This window comes from Haliotis asinina, chromosome 3 (genome assembly GCF_037392515.1).
Source record: "Haliotis asinina isolate JCU_RB_2024 chromosome 3, JCU_Hal_asi_v2, whole genome shotgun sequence".
Classification (NCBI taxonomy): domain Eukaryota; kingdom Metazoa; phylum Mollusca; class Gastropoda; order Lepetellida; family Haliotidae; genus Haliotis; species Haliotis asinina.
The window spans coordinates 15,506,119-15,526,157 of NC_090282.1; the positions used below are offsets into that span (position 1 = coordinate 15,506,119).

General features: G+C 39.7%; 1 protein-coding gene across 2 annotated transcripts in view; it reads right to left on the reverse strand.

Annotated features, from left to right (window-relative positions):
* Window positions 1-10,819: 10,819 nt before the first annotated feature.
* The window catches only part of LOC137277548 (E3 ubiquitin-protein ligase RNF19B-like), a 30,998-nt gene continuing 21,778 nt past the window's right edge, over window positions 10,820-20,039 (reverse strand). Inside the window, exons 7-10 of one of the 2 annotated variants that reach the window (XM_067809331.1) lie at window positions 19,631-19,792; window positions 18,464-18,698; window positions 17,701-17,865; window positions 10,820-16,877 (exon numbers count right to left, since the gene is read on the reverse strand). In XM_067809331.1, coding sequence (XP_067665432.1) covers window positions 16,154-16,877; window positions 17,701-17,865; window positions 18,464-18,698; window positions 19,631-19,792 — 1,286 coding nt within the window. In that variant the 3' untranslated portion in view covers window positions 10,820-16,153. The remainder of the gene's footprint in view (window positions 16,878-17,700; window positions 17,866-18,463; window positions 18,699-19,630; window positions 19,793-20,039) is intronic. The other variant, XM_067809332.1, reaches the window with a different exon arrangement.

Below are 20,039 nucleotides of genomic sequence, written 5' to 3' on the forward strand. Positions count from 1 at the left end.
CGTATATGATGTCACACAGGAAGCAGGAGGAAAGACGTCATTTAAGGGCACATTCTTCTTTTCGGTCTCTTTCCCATTGTCAGTGAAGGTTTCGGAGTTATGTATATTTGATATATTATGTGACATGAGACATCGAAGAATGAACTTCTAACAATGTTGTGTTCGAACATGTTGAATCCTGCGCATAAGTAGGTGGTATGAGATATAGTGAGTGAGTGAGTGGAGGGAACATGGTTTTACACCGCTTTCAGCAATATTCCAGCAATATCACGGCGTGGGACACCAGAAATGGGCCTCACGCATTGCACCCATGTGGGGAATCGAACCCGGGTCTTCGGCGTGACGAGCGAAGGCTTTAACCACTAGGTTACCGAACCGCTCCCTGGATTAGAGAGAATCGGTAGGATACCGCTGTCGCGGTTAGATTGCACAAAGTGATCGAAGTGACCTAGGACTCGGTCAATATTGCTATATGGGAGTCGTGAGTCAGTGTTACAGTACAGGAGTCGTGAGTCAGTGTTACAGTACAGTTGTCGTGAGTCAGTGTTACAGTACAGGAGTCGTGAGTCAGTGTTACAGCACTGGAGTCGCGAGTCCGTGTTACAGTACAGTAGTCGCGAGTCAGTATTACAGTACAGGAGTCGTGAGCCAGTGTTACAGTACAGGAGTCGTGAGACAAAATTACAATACAACAGTCGCGAGTCAGTATTACAGTACAGGAGTCGTGAGTCAGTGTTACAGCACAGGAGTCGCGAGTCCGTGTTACAATACAGGAGTCGTGAGTCCGTGTTACAGTACAGGAGTCGCGAGTCAGTATTACACTACAGGTGTCGTGAGTCAGTGTTACAGTACAGGAGTCATGAGACAAAATTACGGTACAGGAGTCATGAGTCAGTATTACAGTAAAAGGGTCGTGAGCCAGTGTTACAGTACAGGAGTCATGAGACAAAATTACAGTACAGGAGTCATGAGTCAGTATTACAGTACAGGTGTCGTGAGTCAGTGCTACAGCACAGGAATCGTGAGTCAGTGTTACAGTACAGGAGTCATGAGTCAGTATTACAGTACAGGTGTCGTGAGCCACTGTTACAGTACAGGAGTCATGAAACAAAATTACAGTACAGGAGTCATGAGTCAGTATTACATTACAGGTGTCGTGAGTCAGTGTTACAGTACAGGAGTCATGAGACACAATTACAGTACAGGAGTCATGAGTCAGTATTACAGTACAGGAGTCGCGAGTCAGTATTACACTACAGGTGTCGTGAGTCAGTGTTACAGTACAGGAGTCATGAGACAAAATTACAGTACAGTAGTCATGAGTCAGTATTACAGTACAGGTGTCGTGAGCCAGTGTTACAGTATGAGAGTTTTGAGTTCGTGTTACAGCATGGGGATCGCACGTTAGTGTTATAGTGCGGGAGGCGTGAGTCAGCATTACTGTACAGAAATCGTGAGTCAGTGTTATAGTACAGGAGTCATGAGTCAGTATTACAGTACAGGTGTCGTGAGTCAGTGTTACAGTATGGGATTTTTGAGTTCGTGTTACAGTATGGGGATCGCACGTTAGTGTTATAGTACGGGAGGCGTGAATCAGCATTACCGTACAGACGTCGTGAGTCAGTGTTACAGTACAGGAGTTGTGAATCAGTGTTACAGGATGGGGGTCGCAAGTTAGTGTTATAGTACGGGACTCGTGAGTCAGAATTACAGTACAGGAGTCGCGAGTCAGAGTTGCAGTGCAGGAGTCGTGAGTCAGAATTATAGTACAGACGTTAATGTTACAGTATGGGAGTTGTGAGTCAGTGTTACAGTATGTGGGTTGCAAGTTAGTTTTATAGTACGGTACTCGTGAGTCAGTATTACAGTATGGGAGTCGTGAGTTAATGTTACAGTATGGGAATCGGGCGTTAATGTCACAGTATGCGAGTTGCAAGTTAATGTTAATACGGTAGTCGTGAGTTAATGTTAATACGGTAGTCGTGAGTTCATGTTAATACGAGAGTCGTGAGTTAATGTCAGTACGGGAGTTGTGAGTAAATGTTGATAAGGGAGTCGGGCGTTAATGTTGATACGGGAGTCGAGCGTTAATGTTACAGCATGGGAGACGGACATGTCGCATATTACAGACATGGCATATTACAGACATGGCATATTACACGGACGTTTCATATCACACATACACAGCGTATTTTACAGACATGGCGTATTACACCAACGTTTCACATCACACATACACAGCGTATTTCACAGACAAGGCGTATTACACCAACGTTTCATATCACACATGCACAGCGTCTATCACAGACAAGGCGCATTACACCAACGTTTCATATCGCACATACACAGCGTATTTTACAGACATGGCGTATTACACGGACGTTTCACATCATACATACACAGCGTATTTCACAGACAAGGCGTATTACACTGACGTTTCATATCACACATACACAGCGTATTTCACAGACAAGGCGTATTACACTGATGTTTCATATCCACAGGTACACTCCCTTTTTCCACGGACGCATTTCACAGGCACATCGTTACGAAAACTAGATCTAAAATGTTATCGTTACACAGTACGGCATATCAACATATATTATGTCATGAGTATCACTTGCAAGATTGACCTTAAGACTGTAATTTAATCACCTCTATACCTGTGTCGAGATACAGCCATACAATCACGAGTTTATCGTATCACCATGTCTGTTAATGTGCAGAAAATAGCTTTGAAGACTTTAAATATTTGTCAAATGACAAATATTTGTATTTGGTTCAACCTTACTTAGAGGGAGAATGTGGGTGTGTGGAATGTATGGGAAAGTGCTTGGCTGTGTTTACAACAATATTCATTTTGTTGTGTTATGTTTGTGGGGTGGCGGTGGTAACGATATAAATAACATAAATATTATGCATTAGACAATTATACCACCAGCAAACATTAGAACAGTATACTGCCAGCAGGAATAACTTATTATGGCCGGTTGCCCCCTCAGTTTGAAAAATATTCCTGAATTGGATGCTATGTATTTTTCGGGACCGATCGGTCTCATCAACATCTTCAGGATCGAGATGCTGCACATGCACAAGAGAAGAAAAACACGTAGTTTCTGACATTGCTGGTATGACATTGCTGGTATGACATTGCTGGTATGACATTGCTGTACATAGTTTTCTGTCATCTTGACTTTCTTTACACAGAGATTAACATCTTCCACTGTCCTTCCTTGGCTTTCTTTACACAGAGATTAACATCTTCCACTGTCCTTCCTGTGGTGAGCGGTAATTTTCCTATTTTCTTTTGTTGCAAACCTGTGATTTTGGAAAGTTATATAATAAGAAGGCTTCCATAATGGTATTGGCATTCCCAGGGAGCTGTTTCACAAAACTCTCGCAAGCCTAAGATCTCGCAACATTTCTCGTAGCATTCGTACCTCTTGTACTGTAACATAGGAGGTACGAATGATACGAGAACAGATACGAGATCTTAGGGTTATGAGCGTTTTGTGAAACGGGGTCCAGGATTGTACTTCATATATCAAACAGTGAACATCCGGGATAGTAATGGTGTTCAGTAACCCCTGCTTGTCTAAAGACGGGACTACCAGGATCGGTTTGCCAGAATCGCCTACTTGCTTGATGCATCGTATCTCAGTTGCTCTCGATGCTCATGGCATTGATCACTGGATTGTCTGATGCAGATTACTTTATTTACAAACCGCCTCTATATAGCTGGAATATTGCTGAGTGTGGCGTAAACCATCAATCCAATAAAAAAACAAAACAAAACAAACAAAAACAAAAAAGCCCAAACCAAACCAAAACAAAACAAAAAAAACCCCCCAAAATTAAAAACTCAACTAAATAAACCAAAAATAACAAAAACTGAAACGCCTTAGTCTGATACATTTCAAGATCTGTGCATAAAGACTCAAAGAGACAAAACTCTATCGGAAAGACTGTCTGCTAAAGGGGATGAAGTCATTTAACATGTCTGGTATAGCGAGATTCAACCACCGACCATCCTCCCCCAAGACAGACGCCTCATCCTCAAGACCACGGAGGGGTCTAGTATATCAGATATAAAGAACATCCTAACAATGAAGTTATGTACTTGTAGTTATAAAGGATAAATAGGGGCAGGCTGGCAAGGAGGAGACTGTGAGCTTTTACATTAACCAGAATGTGCATTTCGAATCAGGCCTCTAGTTCTGTAAATGCAAGATACCTTAACAACAATAAGTCATATTTGGTGACAGGATCCGTTGATCTCAACTACCGGGTACCCATATACAGCTGGGTTAATCGTGGCCAATAATAACTGGCAGTGACAATAACAATAGTGAGTGAGTGAGTGAGTTTAGTTTTACGCTGCACTCAGCAATATTCCAGCTATATGGCTGCGGACTGTAAAAAATTGAGTCTGGACCAGACAATCTAGTGATCAGCAACATGAGCATCGATCTGCGCAATTGGGAACCGATGACATGTGTCAACCAAGTCAGCGAGCCTGACCACCCGATCCCGTTAGTCGCCTCTTACGACAAGCTGAGTCGCCTTTAATGGCAAGCATGGGTTGCTGAAGGCCTATTCTACCCCGGGACCTTCACGGGTCGACAATAACAATAACCTCAACACCTGTTTTATAAGCTGGGTCCACTTTCCGTGTTCCACATTGGCTTTCGACAGTCGTGTTGCTACAAATAGTGTGGGGAGAGGGGCTCTTTCTGTTTACAGAATCTACAAGTAAATGCTTATTGAATGAAGTTAAACTTGTGTGGACGAATCTGGTAGATGATTGCTGAAGCTTGGACAAAGAATTATTTTGTATTGTTAGCATGAAGGAAGTCTTCCTGGTCTACAAAGAGACCATTGTTCATCTGATACCGCCATCTTTCTCCCCCTTTCGACGCTTTTGTTAGACACTTAACAAACGACATAACATGTTGTTTATGTAACAAAGGACTATATATGCTACGCCACTCTGTGTATATTCACTATGACAAGCAGTTTATGGACGACTCAAAAGTAATAGAAATGAACATGCCAAAGAACCTCTTTTACAGTCACATTTCTAAAAGTAATTTGACATGGGTCACGTTTCCCCTTGACACCTCTCTGTTTTACGCCGCTGAGCAGTATGCTAGCATTATCATGGCGGGCGTCACCAGAAACTGACATTCAAACCTTGTCGTCTGTATGACGAACGACCGTTTCGGTCTCTTTATGCCCCTTCACTCTGTTTGACACTCGCACACTTCTCTGTAAGAATAGCTCCGTATTTCTTAGATTTGGTTCCCAGTTCCCAACATGAGGACCACGTGTGAAGCCCATTTCTGGAGTTCCAGGCAGAGATATTGTTGGAATATTGCTGAAAGCTGAGTAAAACTAAACTCTCTCACTCCCTCACTCATAGCTTACGGCTTACAGGATGAACACGGACATGACGATGGCGACCAGTTTGATACTATGAAAATGCAAAGTTATACATTAGTGAATTAGTTTAGTTTTAAGCCGCACTCAGCAATATTCCCGCTGGACCAGACAATCCAGTGATCAACAGAAAGAGCATCGATCTACGCAACTGGGAACCGGTGACGTGTCAACCAAGACAGCGAGCCTGACCACCCGATCCCCCGTCGCCTCTTACGACAAGCAGAGTCGCCTTTTCTGGCAAGCATGGGTTGCTTCTACCCCGGCCGGATCTTCATTGTTCGCGAGGTTCGCAGCACGTGAATGAGTGTTGTATGGCGTCGAATCAACATTCAAACACAGCTTCTTAATAATGGAGCCTGAACAAGGAGAAAACAAGACTGAAAAACGTTCTTGTTAACGCATGGCCTCTAAGACACAAAGATTATTTTAACGAATTCATTTACACGCACAATGAACAGAACGTCTGTGCACAAATATAGCCTTAGAAGTCCAATGTAAGCGCATTTGATGAATAACAGTTATTATTTTTACATTGTAATAGCAACCTTAATGACCTCCCACTACTGTCAAGCATGACTCGTGATCATGAGGATCAGGGTTCGAGTCGACCACTGATATCCCTGTGTTGCGTTCAGCATTTACTGCGGTTTTAAGATCGTACCCTTTAATTCTTTACTTAGTCATCGGTCACCATCAAAGAAATAACAATCGTGAATCTAACAGCGTCGATATCTGTGAACAATGTCGGACCAATTATGGGTTCTTTAAGCGCTGAAGGACGTGTTCCGAGTCTCCTTAAACATGTAATTACTCGTGAGTTTACATCGCTGGCCATTGTGAACCTACCACCCAATAAGCATTATTTCCTCGCTCTCAATGGTCATATAAGGGTTACAGCCTTTCTGTAAAAATTATAGGTTGTTTTCAAGAAAGATGTCGAATTTCATATATATATATATATATATATATATATATATATATATATATATATATATATATGTATGTATGTATGTATGTATGTATGTATGTATGTATGTATGTATGTATGTATGTATGTATGTAGATAGATAGATAGATAGATAGATAGATAGATAGATAGATAGATAGATAGAGTATCCAATAAATATTCAAGGGAACTTAATCTTCATTTACAAATCAGTCCTAAAAATAGTCATGGTTTAAGTTTCTCTGTTATCTGAGGTGATCTGGGTGTCAGCCCGATCTGTCGACAAATGAAAATTATGATGTTACCAATCGTCGACACACTTCCACAGAGAAATGACTGTAAAGAGTTTTTTGGACAAACACTCCAACACCTCCTGATCCCCGTGTAGCACGTTTATAGACGTTTTTCCTATTGTTACCATACCATGTATATCCTTTCACACTGAGTTTGGATCCATCTTTAAGAAACGTTTCACACACTCCAAAGATGTCACACTCCATTTCCGAAAGAACGCATTCTCTGAACTGTTTATTGGACTTATCCTTTAGAGTCCATCCTCCTGCATTCCAGAAACCTAACCGTAGTACTCCCTATTGTTTATTTTTAGCAAGTACAAGCCGTTTTCCATGGAAACGAAGCATGTTGTCTTTACCTACTTCTTTAATTAATGTTTGCAGATTTGATCTGGTTGTTAATTCATCTTGGGACAAAGCATTGTCAATATAGAATCGTGAAAATTCTTTGCTTGTTTTGAGATGCTTTTTATTTTGTAAGAGTTGGATTTTCTGTTGGGCATTCTCCACGGTGACGATTACAATACCTGGTTTGTTGTCAGATCTCTGTTTGCGCATTGCGTTCACTGCTCTGACATCGCTGAGTTTGAGACCATCACGGAATTATCTATTCACACTATTGAACAAAACAGTCTTATTTTCAGTCTCCCACCTAGCCACTGGTAAGTTTCTTATCACGCTGCGCTAGGTTCACATGGGTCCTGTTCATTAGTTAGTGGGCTTTGTTGAGATATAACTCCCCCGACATATTTTGAGGAGTCATTCAGGGGATCCATGTTTTCAGTCACACGTACAATGTTCAAGATGAAACACTGTTTTAACGCTTAAAAGTCACTTTTAGCTTTAAAATATGGCAGGTGGAGGATAGTACACAGGTTATATAATATCGTAGTTCAATTTTTGAGTACATTGGGTGCCGGATAACTTGTATTTTAGTAGATTTCTTTCTTCAGTTGTAAGCGGACAAAAACACGTCCGTCGTGTTCATACAAATAAGTTACATTTTCACTTATCTCCGGTACATCAGTAGGGTTTGCAGTGTCACTTATCTCCGGTTCATCAGTAGGGTTTGCAGTTTCACTTATCCTTGGTACATCAGTAGGGTTTGCAGTTTCACTTATCCCTGGTACATCAGTAGGGTTTGCAGTTTCACTTATCCCTGGTACATCAGTAGGGTTTGCAGTTTTCAAAAGTAATCACTGAAATCACAACTTCCAAAACCGGGACCTTTTAGTGTTCGGTTTCATATTTTTCCAAAATGCATTTGTGTTATTTTTGCTTAGTTGTGATGGTTCCCTAGCCTAGTCTTTATCAATCATCTTATTTTCTAATCCTATAATAATTTCTAAAAGACGTATGGCAGTTTACAATTTCACAACGATCCTCTTGGGTCATCAGTTACCTTGAACTGCCTTTCTTCAGCCTTAAATCCTGACCGTAGTCATTCTCCTTCTTCATCGACCCAGCTGTTGGCACGTCCTGCGCGTGCAAACGCTGAGTTTCCCACTTCATGATGTCTGCTTGCGTGTTTTAAAAGTCTTAACAGTATACTTACACAATTATCAATATCACCTTGGTTTACATTTTCCCGGTCAAGGGTTTTACCAGTTATGGGTAATCTATCTTGCGCGCAACTTGTTAAAAGATCGTTGCGAATATATCACGTTTACCTTCTTTCCATTTATAGTGCTTTTTGTCTTTCTCTGACAGATCAGATCCACATCTACACTTTGGGGACACATACTAAAATCAATGATTATAGGCTTATGATCAGGAAAAATAACTACTACCAACATCAAAATTGGTGACCATTGAAAACATGTCTATATGTAACAACACATAGACAATTTCACTTTGACTACTGCAGTAAGTATATTCCCCTATGCATTTATCTTTACCAGCGTTTTCCTTACTTGTTGAGATTTGCAATAATCTAATAATTTACGTCATTTTCGTTAATTACCATATCCTTTGATGAACACTTGAGGGCATGCCCATTATATTCAAGAAGTCATTTTCTAAGTCAATATCATCGCACACATAATCGTAGGGTAAAGGTAAAATATCCAGATCTCTGTAGGATTCAAACTGAACATAACCTTGATTTTAAGCAGTCCTTGCATTTAAATCTCCATAAACTGAAACATCAAGCTGTTTAAACTTGGTTGTATAATAATTCAAACTGTCATATGTATCAAGTCCTCAGTTAACATCTCTTCTAGATAAACTGACTGGTGTAACATAAAAAAATAATAGGTACGAATCTTTTTCCAGAAATACAGATTTATCTAAACAAAATATCATGAGATCTTCACACTCACTATCACTGAACGTAACGCCATGTGAAATTGAGACTGAAATTTATGCCACCATACCTCCGAGTCCCCACTTTTTTTTCGCTGTCTGTATCTAGAGAACGAATCATACCCATCCAGGTCAAAAACTGAATAGTTATTAGTCCAACTTTCACACAGCAAAATAACATCAGCTTTCTTGATAATGTTCAAATATTGTTCCCACTGAAGTTTATTAGTCAGACTTCCGTTCACATTCCAGGAGATTATCTTTGTGGCCCCGGGTCGTATCCCCTACGGTGTGACCTTACGAGGTGTGCCAAACACTGGTGCCTCGCGCACAACTTTCCTTTCCACAATAAGACGAGCAGGATATGCAATAGTGGCCTCCTTCCCTTTCTTCCTCCATTCTTTTAGTTCTCCAGAAAGTGTCTCTCTGGCTATCCTGATTTCACGCAGGAAATCGTCACTGATTCCATATTGCGACTTTCCTTCAAAGTTAACTGCTGCGACTTCATTACATACAGGGTCCTCTTCGAGTTGTGTGAAAAATACAGGGAAGGAAAGCCCGTCCTTCCGTTCTTTGGAAGTTTTCCATCATTGATTTGCAGATATATAAGTTCGTTCGGGCTATCAACATCCTTGTTAACTATTTACAGGTGAAAAGGTCATTAGTGACCATAAACGCCGGTTTGAAGAGACTTTTGCTGTATCAGACTTGTGGAACTGAAAGGAGATGGACGTGACGCACCTATGAATAGTATTCCCGTTATACTTGCCCACGTTGGGCAAAGTCCTGAATGACACTTTCACTGACATTGTTGTCATGGTAACTATGATACCATTTGTTTCCTCAAGACTGATGTATGAACCAGTTGTAATGGTGATAACTGTATAGTCAATACGACTTCGTTTAGTCAATGTAATAGTTTCGGCACGTTTCTCCGGAACATTTCTCCTATATGTAACACGATCCTATACTCCTCACAAAATATTAAGCAAAAAGTACTCTCAGTGTGATATATTTATCACTCTCGATAGCAATTCTTGCTGACATGTTACTGAAAGTTAAATATTCAAAGAATACATAACCTTTAGTGACTGTCAAATCGATTTGTCAGAAAACATAAACATCAGCCGAACACAATCACTGGAAGTAGTGCTTACGGTCACCATGTTCACCCCAGTCTCTGGATGAACTTGAGCGGAAGTTACAGAGAAGGTGGCAGAACAGTCCACAACAGCAATCTAAAAGGCTCATTTGGTCAATGCAAAGACTCGCAGAGGCTTTCATTTTCGCTCATGTCCGTTACTGAACACTGCTGCGCGGTCTTAAACTGACCTGAAACTTAATGTTAATGCTTTGCTCCATCCATGAAGCACATTTTGCGCGTTCCACGGGTACATGCGTTTGATGATTTGTAAGTCTATTATTGCTCAATACCATTTCATTTCATTGCCAATCGTATATACAGGTTTCACCTTTCTATTGCATCATTCCATGAAAATGCAATGAGACTAAATATTTGAGTTGCATAACTTTTTAAAGGATTGTAGTTAACTGTAAAATTCTAAAACACATGTACACTGCACTGAAGGTACGTCTGACAACAAACGAAAGGGTAATATAGGAGACAGTTTGGCCATAGCTGCAATTCTGCAAACAGCTGGTATGATACTAAAGGATTTAAGGAATGAGCACCGCTTGAAACCCAAGTTACTAAGATGAGAGATCCCATCCAATACAAGTCTTCTCATCATAAGGGTACATCCATGGGTGTGTCTCTCGTCAATATATTTTCGTGCTGTTGTCCATTTGTGATGAAAAAGAATACCTCTCAAACTAGACTGATGAAGATACTTTATTGTAACCATGTTCATTCATTCACTGATGCTTCAGTGTCTTTCACACCTCTCAATTCATCTTAACAATTTGCTCAAAAACCTAACTTTGATTCTTTCTGTATTCACTTAAGAAAGTATCTACAATATTACCCTTCTACCACAGAGTTGAACTCTGAGCCAAGTTAACAGAGCAAGCTGTCATAACTGCAATGCGTGTACATACATTCATGACAATCTTTCCAGTAAGCTCTGTAACTTAACCAAGACATGCTGTAGTGGTAATGCTGACCAGAAACAGTTGTACTTGACTTTTGACTGTGCAATGACCTGCACTATGGGCTAATATTGTGTACTATTGATAGTACCAGCTTCTTAAGCTTCCTCTACTAGCAGAAGATGCAAATGAAAATGGGTTCATGAATTTAGAGGATGGGCGACTGTGGAATCATTTGGCCATGTATCCATTCCTGACCTGCTGTCAGACACAAGAGCACAGTTATATGACGTAAAATGGTCATTACAGAATCACGTTCCACCTAACACTATAAGAAATGATCTTATTACCCTTCAACTTAAAACTGCTGATATGCATTAACTCCTTAAATCTGTTTTCAGAGTTGGATAATCAAAAGGTTCTGCAGCATATCTTGCAGAGACGTGTTTGTATCAGAAAGTACCCTATGACTTGGCACATACTTTATCCACTGGAGAAATACACTCTGCCAAATGTCAGTCTTGCCATACATTCATATATACTCCCATAGTCTTCAAACAATTCACATGCCTCATGCATACAACATTAAAAGACAACAATCAAATGAACTAAATATGTAATACAAAAGCTTAAATAATAATGCTTACTTATGACTGATCATTTAAATAAGTTAATCTCATCTTTGTTTTTCTCAATTAATTAGTACAAATTTGGAAACAGTTAATGCTTATGCCGCATTACAACATTTGAAAACATAGTAAAGATTATTAACAACATCCATTGTTAATTTCCTTCAACTTGTGTGTGAGCATGAAACTTCCAATGCCTTGTTCTGATGTCTAAACCTGTTCCAGTTGATCTTTACACTTCAATTTCGTTATAGAAGTTGGTAAAAGAGATATGATAACACACAATATATCACAGCATACAAAACCAGCAAATGAAGAATATTTTCAGTACATTATCATATTGTTATATCAAGAAGACATATACAGGATAAATAGTGACATAAGTACAATTTGTTGAAACCAATGAAGGCAGTCGTATGACAATTATCAAGGAAATGTTCCTCGTATTGCATGTTATGTGTGAATTTTAAAAAAACACCAAAACATCAATAACATTTGTACTGGTCTTGTTGATATATACCATATTAACAAATTTGGAAATTTACAGATGCAGCAAGTTTCATATCGCAGTATATTCATAAGGAAAAACAAGTCCATGTAATGTTGTGTCACACTCTTGCATACTTGTGCTGTTCTGGCAGCAGCTGAAATCAAATTAACCTACACAAATTGTCGAAGGATAAAAGAAAGTTCTTCAGATGACTTCATAAATCAAGGTTGAATACAAAATGTTTTCTTAATGATGTCCTATTACCGGGTAACAAGCAGCAATTGTAATGTACAATGTCAACATGTCCAACAACATATAAATAAATAAAGATCTGTAACATAAAGAAAATTGATTACACAGACTAATACTATATACAAAATGTAAATCATATCTTGTGTTTTATACAAGACATTCACACAAATGACACTTATTAACATTTAGCACTTACAATTCTTTCTTTCAAGATTAAAGTAACTGGTAAAATAATCCTAATGCCTTTAACTATATAAACCTATTTACATCAACTTCAAAGAGTCATGACTTTCTGTAAAGTTACTTTTCTCCCCAGGGCCATCATAATTGTTGAAAGAAATTAAATAACATCTATGTGAAACTTGCTTCGAGACATTGATGGAGTGAAGGAAGACAGAATATATGTTATCTGACCATCCACAAAATGTATCCCTTGATGAAAGTTTCTAGTATCAAAGAAGTAAGGTTTTGTGATGTGTCTAGCAAGGGTCTAGTCATATGTCAAAACTATAGGGAGTCCCATATTGTACCCACATGGCTCGTGAAAAAGTGGCCTTCAGAGCGTTGAGGCAATATTGGTGTTGAGGGGCTTTCAGTATATCATTCCATACATATCATGCTTCGGTTATACTTCAATACATCCAAACTGAATAATCAGTAAGATCAATTAAGTTCCAAATCAGCAGCTTCCCCTCCTTATGACAAAACAGTTTCTAATGTGAAATTAAGCATTGAGTCACATTTCTTTAATAAAAAAGACATAGAAAAATAAATTCAAAATGATACCAAACAAAGCCTCATCTCTTGGTATTTTGGTGTACAAAATATCCAATCACTGTGCCACTGATATACCAAAATGTCAATGGTTATATATATCATACTGTATTTAGTGCATTAAATGCCCTGCTCCAATAATCTTGTTTACAAAAATATATTTGGAAGCAGCAATTAAAGATTTTCAAACCATCTGTAGTTTCTAACCAATAGACTAACCAAGGTCATGTGAAACAGGCTGTTTAGAAAAACCCGAAACAATGCTACCTGGGAAAATTCACACGTGACACCTGGGTACTAACAATGTCAAATGCTATGTTGGACAAAAACCAACCAGAGAAGTCTTGACCAGAGACAGAAATCTTGAATGGCCCTATCTTGTTAAAACTTGCATATATCACAAAGCAACAAGAACAGTTAAATATATATATTCTTTTACATCATATACAGACAGACAGACAATTTACAGAAAAGAAAAACAGTGTAAAAATACTTTTCTTTACAAATAATTCTTGGAAAGACAATATGTAATAGATCACAAGTTATTCCACTTGCAAATGAATATAGGCAAGACATGAAAATATACAAATATGTTCCATACAAACAGCATGTAACAAAAGCTTCAGAGGAGAAAGATGAACCATATTGTAAAAAGCTGGACCATATTATTTCTTGACTTCATAAAGTGTTCCAGCACAAAACATGTGCCATGAATAGATACACGAAGTCATTGGGAGTGTCTGTACTTTTGACATGTGTACAGCAGAGATTTATGTAGAGTCATACCCTTTGGTGTTCAAAATTTGACAAGGTACATAGCACAAAGAAGGGATGTAGATGGTACTGTGTAGGGTAACTGGCAACATACAGTTATATACAGAAATCTGCCTGTTTAGACATACAGCGGTTTGGGAGGGTGGGGGTGGGGTGTGATTGAACACAGCTTACAACCCACTGCTTGCTTTGTGTGTGAGCATATGACAGTGGTATAGAAGTATATAGCATGGAATTTGACATTGTATGTGAGAAACTTATGCTTAGCCATACTGTGTTTTGAGTGGAACATAAGTCATATTTCAAAACACATGCTTAGATAAACAGTATTTTGAGTTTGTCGGAAGAGTTGCATGGTAGGTAAAATCTATGTGAATCATGTTTGAACTGCTGTGCAATGTTTCATGTGCGTGTCTGACAAGGTATGCTTATCACTGCATGCATCTCAAAATGCATTATGCCATCAATCCATTGAATGTGTTCATCTGCTGGATTGTTGAATGAACACATGTGGATAGTCACTGTCAGTTGAATGTCAATTGAATGTCATGATCAGCTGAATGTGTTCATAAGATGGATAGTCACAATCAGTTGAATGTGTACATTGGATGGAGATCCACTGTCAGTTGAATGAGTACATCTGCTGGAAAGTGTCAATATGATGGCTAGTCAGCGTCAGCTGAATGTGTATATCTGCTGGATAGTAAGGGTCAGCTCCTATTAAACATGTCAATATGATGGATAGTCAGGGTCAGCTGAATGTGAATGTCTGCTGGATAGTAAGGGTCAGCTCCTATTAAACATGTCAATATGATGGATAGTCAGCATCAGCTGAATGTGTATGTCTGCTGGATAGTAAGGGTCAGCCCCTATTACACATGTCAATATGATGGATAGTCAGCCTCAGCTGAATGTGAATGTCTGCTGGATAGTAAGGGTCAGCCCCTATTACACATGTCAATATGATGGATAGTCAGGGTCAGCTGAATGTGTATGTCTGCTGGATAGTAAGGGTCAGCTCCTATTACACATGTCAATATGATGGATAGTATGGCTCTGTGAACTTGAGCTTCAAGGCAGCTGGAGGCATGAGTAAGATTCAAGTGATGCAAATGTTGCAACATTTCAACAAAATTGTTCTTAAAAGTAGAAACTCATCATCCATATGCTCATTGTTAGTCCTTAAAGGTTATCCTCTCATTCAAAAAGAATCAGAAAGATCATATTTATTTCTTCTTTGACTAAGGCTAAGGTAACTTATGGTGTATGAAGAATACCCATTTATTTGTTGCTCAAGGTGAAGGGTAGCATGGCATTTTACATGTAAATCTAAGTATCTCTCTACAGAGGCAAAGGGTCAGTGCTTAGAATCTGAATTGGTTGAAGAGCCTTTAAAATTAGAACTATCCAAAGCGAGAATGTGTCAGAAATATAACATCAGATCAGAAAGGTCATACAAAGTGAAAATACAAGTAAAATATATAAAACAAGAGTCTAGGTTCCCTCCTCGTGATGTCCATGGTGCTACCTACTGCTGCCACTAGCCAGCATGTTTGATGCATAGGTTCAACTTCAATACTCTTTCAGGTTCAGAGAAGATGTTGACAATGTCAGTGCTCTCTTGACTTTCAGTCATGTGAGATTAATTGTGAAATGTGTATTTCATTATGTCCATTTTGTCATGTACAAAATCTATACAATTCTGAAATCAGAAATATCCCTTAATAGAAATCTGGACCAAACCGAATAGATGTATGCATCTACACTAGCATATATACTTGAGACTACAACATAAACCATTTAGTTAGTGTGAACTGTGATAGATCATTCCAGTTAAATATCACCAGTATCCAGCCTCAAAAGGAACGACACTGTGTTGTCCCCATGATAATCACAGCCATTACATGGAGTTGACATCTCCTGTGGCCATGGTTACCACCAATGATACATGACGGAAAATAATATCAAAATTGCTTGAGATTTCAGCTGTACAATTTGGTACTGGCAACTTTCATGCAAGTGAACACACCTCAAGAAAATCAGATGAAAATTTTAGGCCACAACTTAATGGGGCAATTAACTTTAAAGAAAATAAGCAAGTATTAGTGTGCAACCTAGAGTCAAAAACTCAATTTCAATCAACACAAAGCACTGAAACCTCAATAAAGTCTAGGATCCATCCTTTTGAACAGAGGGTGCTTTATTTCATCTCTGTTGGAGAAAGACGACCATTGTCGTAGGCCAGCTCACAGCTGCGTCTACGCCGAATCATGGATGTAGTTTCGTCTGCCGAGTCTCCTGTTGAACAGGAGGATGTTGGCGACGCCTGTGGGAATGGCAAACAGCTATCACTCACTTTGGCTGACTGTGGAATCAAAGAAATAGCACTTTGTGAGGTGTCCGAGCCAGTGGATGGACGGTCCGTTTCCACCTCGGGTAGGTTCATACCACTTTTACTGCTGTCGTGGGAAGAACAACTGTCTAATCTCTCGGCATGGGCCCCTCCCCGCAGGTAACCTCCATCACCTCCTGCTTCACTGCTAAGGACACTTTCCCTGTACCCAGAATCACCAGCAGCAGCTGCTTGCTCACACACTGTCACGAACGGCACTCTGATACCTTTGTCCGAGTCAGATTTGCTATTCATCTCCCCTTGATAATGGCCAGGAAGACTCTCTTGGGAATCAACATCCTGAAAACGTGTGCACTTGCGGCACTTCTGAAGTTTGACTTCATCGAAGGAGTTACTGACACTTCTGGAGAGTCCAGGGGAGTTTGGTTGCGAGGCGCTGAACTTGCGAGGGCACTCCGAGTGTGACGTGTGACTTTTGTTGTCAGACGTACAGTCCTGACACAGGGACACACAGTCATCTCCAGTGTGACTCTCGCAGGGTGGTGAGGACAGGGACGTGCTGTCCTTGTTGCTGTAACACATACAAGACATAAATTATTATCACTAGCAGTATTTCATAACTGGCTTACCATGAGAAACTAAAAATATCTTAAAAGCTTTGATGGATACATAAATGGATCTTGGGCTAAAGGTTTATGGGTTCTAAGCTTGAGCAATACTCCTTGTGCATCTGGCTACGAATACCCTAATTTACTACACAGTTGAGACTAGGCAATCCCTTATCCAGGATCATTGCTTCACCAACCCTAATTCACTAAGCAGTGATTGCACACAGTTCACTTGAATCTTAACCATAGTCATTATGAAAGAATTGCTGGATATCTTTCCCATTGGGTTCAGTCTCTTCTTGGTACTTGGAGCTTTGAGCTTTAGTTATCATTAATACTTACATCATCTTTGCATATTAAGTCCACAATGTCATGCTAATAGTCTTTCTCACTAAAACTACTTCGACATGTAAAACTCAATGTTTTATTTCACCTTGCACCTCTTGTTTCAATTTGTTGCGTACTGGCAATTATTTCAATCCTGGAAGCAACTTATGCTTCAAAAGGAAATGATTACACTGACTGAGAATGATCCTACAAACACCTAAAAATTTCAGAAGAATCTCATGTATGGTACGAATTAACTCTGTAGAGGAATTTCATGCAAGGTTGGCAGGTCATGCCATAGTGTTTGTTTCACACTGAAAACTATACATGTACACCATATTCCATGAAAATTTCCTGTTAGGTAGATCAGGACAGTGTTCAGGGATCAATAACGTACAGATGACTGATGAGATGACAGTCATGTTACACAGCTGTAAGCATTTGACTTTGTGTACCCACCTATAGCCTGCAATAGACCCTGCCAGTGCCTTTGTGCTGGCATCGTCATAGAAAGATACTGTGGCTGACTTTTCACTGAGGCTGATGTTGGCAGACTCACTGCTGAAGCTGGCTCTCTTACACTGAGACATGTGGTTGGTAGAAACGTCAGCCTGCACCTCCAGTCTAGGTCAAACAAGGAAGGATGAGAGTGAGCAAGTTGGGTTTTATGCTGTTATTCCAGCAATGTCATGACAGGGAACACCAGAAATGGGCTTCACACAATGTACTCATGTGGGGAATCGAACTTGGGGGGTTGGACGTGACAAGCAAACACTTTAACAAGTGGGCTAACCACTGTCTCTAGAGATGATATACTGGTACATCATCAATGCGTTCTAAAGAACAGGAAAGACTCAACAACAGGATCACATGCAAGGGTGCTTCAATTACAACTGTCTTGTGGATACAATGCATTAAAGAAATTTCTGTCACAATAACTGAATTTCTGAAACCCTAATCATGAAACAGGTCTGCCTTATTTCAGACACAGTCAACAATATTCCAGTAACAGCACAGAAGCCTGGACATAATCCAGTCTGAGCTACGCATGCCTATGCCTGAGCTACATATAACATGCAATTTTGACTTCTGAAAACCATCAAACCTAAGCATTCAGTGACATATGTGGGCTACTGGGAACCTAATTAGTAAAATACATTACATGTACTAATATTGCAAAAATGTAAATTTTTAAAGAAAAAAACAGGCACATGTCACCTACTTGTTCTGGTATGTGGTGTATGTGCTCCCACACAATGAGCCGTTCAAACTTGAGCCAGCAATGGCTCTATTGCTGGCAGAATCCCGGTCACTCTCATCTCGTATACCGCCCACGCGGTCCATGTGACTTCCGCTGGCACTCAGACTGTTGGTCATCCCCACTGATGCCTCACCGATACTAGGGGCGATGCTTGGGTTGGCGACATGGTGACCAGTCTCAACACTGTGGCTGTCTCCTGTGGTGTGATGAAAATGGGACATGACAATGACTGATATGACATATATGCAACAAGGATCAGCAGCTCACTAGACTTCCTCCCAGACTCTCATCAAATTTTATAGAACTGATAGATTTAGGAAATATAGTTCTCTTTACCCCCATTGTGTTTTGTAATAAAGTATAGTTTTGCCCTGAACTACTATAATTAAAGCACAAGGATTATGATGATGTGCCATTCCTCTGATGTGTCTGTCGCCCTATGGACAGATGATTGTTACCAGAAAAAACAAGTGATAAACAATTTGGTGATGATTTACGTTCAGGTTAAATAACTTCTCCAAATTATTTCAATTACATCGGTGATTAATGTAAACAGTATTGGGCAATATGAATGTTGCATTTCTACTGCCAACACCAGATTAAATCAGTACATATAGATGAAGCTGACTAGTGAAGCGACATTCCATGATTGCACTGTGGGAATGAAAACACTGCGAATGTTACTGTGTCACTAGAAAATTGTGGGTAAAATTATGTGACATTTTATCTGTTGGAAAATATAAAGGTAATGTTTCCACCAGTGCTGCAACTGCAAACCAAGAAACAGGATGCAACGGTAAGTTTACTGTAGCAGGCAGTATGAGGTGATGGCAACTTACATGCACTGTGACGTCAGTTTCATTGTGACATAATGCAAAAATGTTCGATAATGAGGGGCAAACTAGAATGGCACAGTGATGCAAAGTCATTGTGACACAATCCAAAAAGAGCATATGATCGTCTGATAAAGTACTGTTGGCACCTTTGATCTTTCATCGAAGCATCTTAGAGAAGGGTTTCGCCGTTTACTGATTACACGTTTGCTCTACTCCAATGTGTTTTATAATAAAGTATAGTTTTGCCCTTAACTATTATAATCAATGCACGAGGACTGTACATTCAGCCTACCTGTATCTGCATACTTCCCAGCCTGAGTACCCTCTGCCTCCTCGTCGAACTCGAAACGAACTCCGCCCGTGTTGGTGGTTGTAACTCCACAACCTCCACTTCGACAGAGAGAGATGGGAACCACTCCATAGACATATGCCAACAAGATGGGAACACCAATACCTGAGGCATGAAAGGACAATCAACATTTGCTGAAAGAAAGCACCCTCTACTATCTATACTAGCCACAAAAAGAAACTGTGCATTGTCAAAATATTATCCCAGTTGATAAGTACGATAACATTATCAAAGGCACATATAAACTTTAAGACCATAACAAGTCAGGAGAATTTCAACTGAAAAGTCAAACACAATGATGTCACAAGTCCACAAGAGGGACAGGGGTCAAACGACCATGATATAGGATATT